Below are 5,907 nucleotides of genomic sequence, written 5' to 3' on the forward strand. Positions count from 1 at the left end.
TTGCAATTATTTCTATGTCTATTCTCAGGGCTTCAGTTGGTATATTGTCAGGTCCTGCTTTTCCGCTCCTGATTTGTCTGATGGCCATCCTGATTTCTTCCTTCGTTGATGGGGTTTCATTGGTAGAATGGACTGTGTGTGCTGCTTCGACGGAGCTGGTCTATTCAAGAGTTCCTCAAAGTGTTCTACCCACCTGTTATTCTGTTCTTGAATCTCACTGATTGGTTCACCTTCTTCGTCCTTAACCGGTCTCTCTGGTTTACTACATTACCTTACCCGTTTCTTCGTTGTATTATATTGTTATTTCAGATTTCCTTCTGTTGTATCATTTTCCGTTGTCGTTGCTAGTTCTTCCACATATTTCTGCTTGTCGGCTTTAATGCTCTTTACTTGCTTGCTTGCTTCTGTGTACTCAGCTTGTGCCTTGACTTTCTCTGTTCGTGTTCGGTTGTTGTTAATTGCTGTCTTCTTGTTCTTTACTTCTTGAATATTATCTAGGGTTTCCATAGAGATTCATTTCTTATGACGATGCTTTTTAAGACCCAGAACCACCTGAGACGTTAAAGTTAGTGCTTCTTTGATCAGTTTCCGTTTTTCCTCCACAGTAGTTTGTTCTTCTACCAGTAGATCATGTATGACTTGGAACCTGTTGTTGAGAGTTATCTTGAATTCGTTGAGTTAGTCAGTATTTCTAAGAAAGTCTGTATTGAACCTATGTAATGCTGCCTGTCCAATGCCTTTTTAGCTCCAATTTCATCTTGACAACCATCAGGTGGTGATCTGAAGGTATGTCAGCTCCTTTCTTGGTTCTCATGTCTTCCACTGACCTTCTGAAGAAATAAATCATGTATTAATAAGAAATATTACATCATCTACTTCTTACTTCTAGAAGTATGTTTCAATGAATGTTGATAGTCTAAAGTATTGTGTTTTACACATCTATTTAAATCGATGGATTTTTCTTGTTTATCAGACATTTTGTACGATTAAATTTGACTAAAATATGTAAAAAGATCTTTAGTAACACTTATTATTATACCATATTTATGATTCATAATGCGGGTCATAGTATAGCCAAACAAATTAGACTTTTTGATGAATTATAGAATTTCTTGATAATAATAATATTATTATCAATAAAAACGTCCCAGAAATCTCTAAACATTCAAAAGATTAACTCAAGTAATGTAATATACGACTCAAAATTAACAAATCATATAACAAATTTATAGATTTAAATGTGTACCAAATACATCTATAAATATTAAATCAATATTGTAATCAAAATAAGGTCAGTTGTAGGACACTCATCGGGAGGTTAAACAAGATTGTTATATTCGTAAAAAATACAAAAACCAAAAAAAATTAAACAACCAAGTTGGTTCAATATTGTGTTAAACAGAAAATATGTTGGAATAATGTAAAAGTTTCTTTATTTAAATAGGAAGATATTATTCAACAGACTATTGATGCAGTTATTGAAATTCAAGTAAAATTTATCTGGATAATAAATATAAAAATTATATGAATCATGGAAAATGCATCTTGGTGGAATGAAAGATTATGGAAATCATTTGTTGATCATCCAAGTTATTTGAATAATGGAATGAATGAATATGAACAATCCATTGGGGGAGTACGTTATACAAGTCAACAATCATCGAATGTAAAACAGTTACGATCATCTAATATACCAACCGTATCAACAATTCCTGACATATCTAACATCATACGGTCTAACAGTGACTCCAATTACCAGAATGTAACAAATTTTGATTCACAGACAACTGTATTCCAAGATAATTCAACTCGGAGATCATCCAACCCACAATTATGTAGTAATAATTTATTTCAACAATTTTGTTCTAGACATGCAATAAATAATATGCATTCTATCTATGGAAACAGAAGTCGCCCTTTAGGTTCATTGCGTGTTTACTACTTGACAAGACCACATTCAGCAGTCACATTTGGAAGATCAACATCTCTACAAAGACCACCCCAGGAGTCACAAAATATCAAATCCTGCATGACTGTTTCTTCTCCGTTATCTACAAGACGACTAACTAGTACTGATCTTTGTTTTTCGAAAGAAAATTCATTTTCCACCCTACTGCCTGGCACCACTTCCTCCTCTGTGAAACGGTCGAATTCAATTGACTGTAGTGGCAAAATCTGCAAATTGCATGAGCGATCTGCAACACCATCCTTGTGTGAAAACGTAAGTAAAAAGATGATAAATTCTAACCCGTGTACTAGAAGGGGATCAGCCGTGAAAGCTCGCAGTTCACTAGTGGATACTCTACAACAAAAGTCTCAACCTCCTCGTAGAGTTTCATCTGCTTATGGAAGCGATAAAACAATCAGATATGGAAGCAGAATCACAAATACATTGAATGTAGATCATGATCACTCAGATTACAGTCGCATACGAAACATCTTTGAAGAACCTACACAGCAATTCTTTACAACTACCAGTCCCAATGAATATATATCTCTAAATAGTGCAAGAAAGTTGAATGATCAATTAACTACAACAAATCAGCATTCTTCGATCGTTCAGAATAAAAAGTCTGACACAGATATCCACAAACAGTTATCGAAAACTTCTGTTTTATCTGTAACTCCTGTTAGTTTTCAAAATATTAAATTTTTCAAATATCCCTCGTCACCAAAAAAATCAGGTAAATGCAAACTTGGTACACCATTAAATAAATCTGAACAAGTAAAACCCTTTTTTGAAAAATCCGAAATAGATTTTATCCCTACATATAATGCTAATCAAAACACTACTAAAAATATCACAGCATCAGATCATAATGATAGTAAACTGAAATGTAATGCACCGAGTCAAGAGGAAAATAAGCTTCCAGTAGCAATAAAATCCAATGATACAATAATAATTGAGGAAGATGTCAATGTATGTCACGAGAACAGCTCAAAATGTGATTTCATTAAAAAAGAACCTGTAGAAATCATTGAAACAACAGCAAATGCAGTTATGATATCCGAAGTTTCAGCAAGAGAAGATAAAACAGACTCTGTTATACCACCGAAAGAAGAATTAAGAGATTTATGTAAATCACCAGAGTTTACAAAGGTAGCTTCTAAGTTTCTAATGTCCGATGATCAGATATCAGTAGTATTTAGAAATCCAGATACCGAAGAATGCCAATCACTATCACAAGTTGATGAACTATGTAACTCCGGAGGAATTGGTGCAAAATTAGATATGGAACACTTAATTTTGTCTACGACTAGTGAAAATAAGAATAGCGATTCAGATGACACTTTGCAATCCGAATTAATTTCCTGTGAAAATGACCAGTCAAGTTCAAATTCAACACATAAATCATTAGAATTTATTGCGGAACGGAATGACGAAATTCAGCCTGACAATATATTTAATGAAAATGTTTCAAATACTCCAAGTGTGAACGAATCCATAATTGTGGAAGATGAATCCAGGGAAATGTTCCCCTCCGGTAATCATATTAAAGAAATAAAGAGATCCAACTTATGTGATGAAGTTGAGAAGACGTCCATGCATGGTGAACCACGTAAATGTTTATCGATTTCAAAATCAAATAACACTGAACAACTGCCTTATAGATTTTCCTCATCAACTAAGCTAATAACTCAGAATGATCTATCATATACGGATGAAAACTTGTCATCCTGTGATTTCGTTATTACCAACTCTTTTCCCATAAAATCGATACTTAAACGCCCTAAAAGTTTTGCAAAATCACAAACAGACAGCAAAGTGTCTAACAAAACATTGAACGTGACAGTAAACGATGAAATTGGTTCCACTATATACAACACTAATCTAACTGGTTTGACTTTTTATGAAACTAATAATCAAGAAACTTCTTCTATAAGACCTTTTTCCGCTAACTCTTGGAAATCAGAAATACCTAACATTGTTGCAAATAGTGTCATTCGAAATTTTGATGAAGATCTTAATATTACTAATATATCTACAACTAATAATTATAATATTACTACAATTAGACCAAAATCATCTACACTAAAAAGTAAACTTTATACACAATCAAAAGATAAATTAACATCAAATCGTTCTAATAGACCCGGTGTACGTTTTGACATAAAAAATAATTCTATACTGGAATTTTATTCACATGATATAATTAATAAATCATAAATTTAAACTGAACAATACAATTAAAGGTGAATATTGGTTTTATATCGATATACTATTGTCATATATATATTATTGTTGGATGCCTATGTTCATGTTTATAATTTCATGTATATGCATAGATACAACAAATTTTGTTTGTTTTATAATCGGTGTGTTATTTCATACGATCTATCTATTTATAACTGTTGTTTCCATGTTATCAGATTATTTATCCTAGATTTGTAAATACTTTGATTATACGTATTCGAACAACATTATTACTATTATTATTATTATGAATATGAACAATACTGGTTATTATATATATGTCATACGTTTTTTCTTTGTCTATTCATGATTACAATGTTGAAAAATGTAAGAATGACACGGAATGATGTACCTCTACTTTTCATGCCTGATCAAATCTACTCTACAGAATAAAAACTTTATTTATTAATTTAATTTGAAAAAAATCATTAGGAATAACCTTTCAATGCTCAACACACAAACACCACAAATGCACAATTGGTTGATTATTGAGTGGTGATCAGTGTTATTATTTGTCTAGTACTTTTACTGATGATCAAAATCTCTTAACCAGTTTGCAATATAGCAACGAGAGATTGGGTGCACTATACTGATATGGTAATTGACAGGATACCCTGGACCGAGATTTCTTGTTATTTGACAGTTCTCAGTAAAGTTTACTTGTAATATATGTAATATTATAACTGAGTTTATAAGTGGATAGAAAATAGGAAATACGAAAGATAAATAATATTAATATAGCGGAATGATGTGAAAACTTGAAGTTTCTATTTACCAGAAACTTATACTAGGTAATAAACCTTTAGAAACCTGGAAACACTGGAAAGACGCCTTGTCCTATTTTGTAGCTTCTCAGTATTCCTCATCCAGGAACTTAAATATAATTGAATTCAAAACGCTGACGCCAATCGGTAATGCACACAGTTTTAAACTGAACTAATTTCCACACTCTTTGACTAAATAACAAACAATTGCTTATTATTGAGTAACTTGAAATAAAGTAACTGAAGTTCTGGTGAGAAGCTATAATCTGCGAATTTCAATCACATTACAAATGAGACCACCATATTTCCTGGTTTCTACGGTTGTTTAGTCCACACCAATCTCTGATAAAGGCTAACTCCATATCATGTGGCTTTTGCAAGTTAATCTTTTCTTATTGTATTCTGAATAAATAACTCCCCGTTATTTGGTGGCTTTAAATTCTGTCGAATTAACCAGACAATGAAAGCTGTGTGATGATATAAGCTTAATAAAAGTCACTCAGATTATCGAGTGAATAACAGTTTATACGGAGTTTCTATATGTTATAATCTAATAAAATCAATCTATGCAAATAAAACTGTTATTGTTCCATAAATAAAACTCAGATAAGTTTATAGTGATATCAATAGTATATCAGTCACTAATTTTTACACCATTCCAAAGGTAAGGCGATTTAGTGTCAAAAATCGATAAAAGAAGAACTTAAGGCTTGAAGAAAGTTAAACTTCACACATTTTAAAATAAGTGCCATTCCTAATGTTTGACACCACATTTTGCACGTATTCATATAACGTTAGAGTTAACTTTAAATTTCAATGGCTTGGAAGACCAATCAATCATTATTATTATTATTATTATTATTATTATTAGCTTTATTCAATATTATATTTTTGGTACAATATAGAATTCTCAGCGCAAAGTATTTCAACAAGTCTCCGTTTCTTTCT

At 31.9% G+C, this 5,907-nt stretch overlaps 1 protein-coding gene across 1 annotated transcript; it reads left to right on the forward strand.

The window, feature by feature from the left end:
• Window positions 1–1,531: 1,531 nt before the first annotated feature.
• On the forward strand, window positions 1,532–4,168 carry MS3_00006481 (uncharacterized protein; the record flags this gene model as incomplete). The annotated part of the gene is made up of 1 exon (XM_012941460.1): window positions 1,532–4,168. The coding sequence occupies one exon, from the start codon at window positions 1,532–1,534 to the stop codon at window positions 4,166–4,168; it is 2,637 nt and encodes an 878-aa protein (XP_012796914.1).
• Window positions 4,169–5,907: the final 1,739 nt, after the last annotated feature.

Source organism: Schistosoma haematobium, chromosome 2 (genome assembly GCF_000699445.3).
Source record: "Schistosoma haematobium chromosome 2, whole genome shotgun sequence".
In the NCBI taxonomy this organism is placed as follows: domain Eukaryota; kingdom Metazoa; phylum Platyhelminthes; class Trematoda; order Strigeidida; family Schistosomatidae; genus Schistosoma; species Schistosoma haematobium.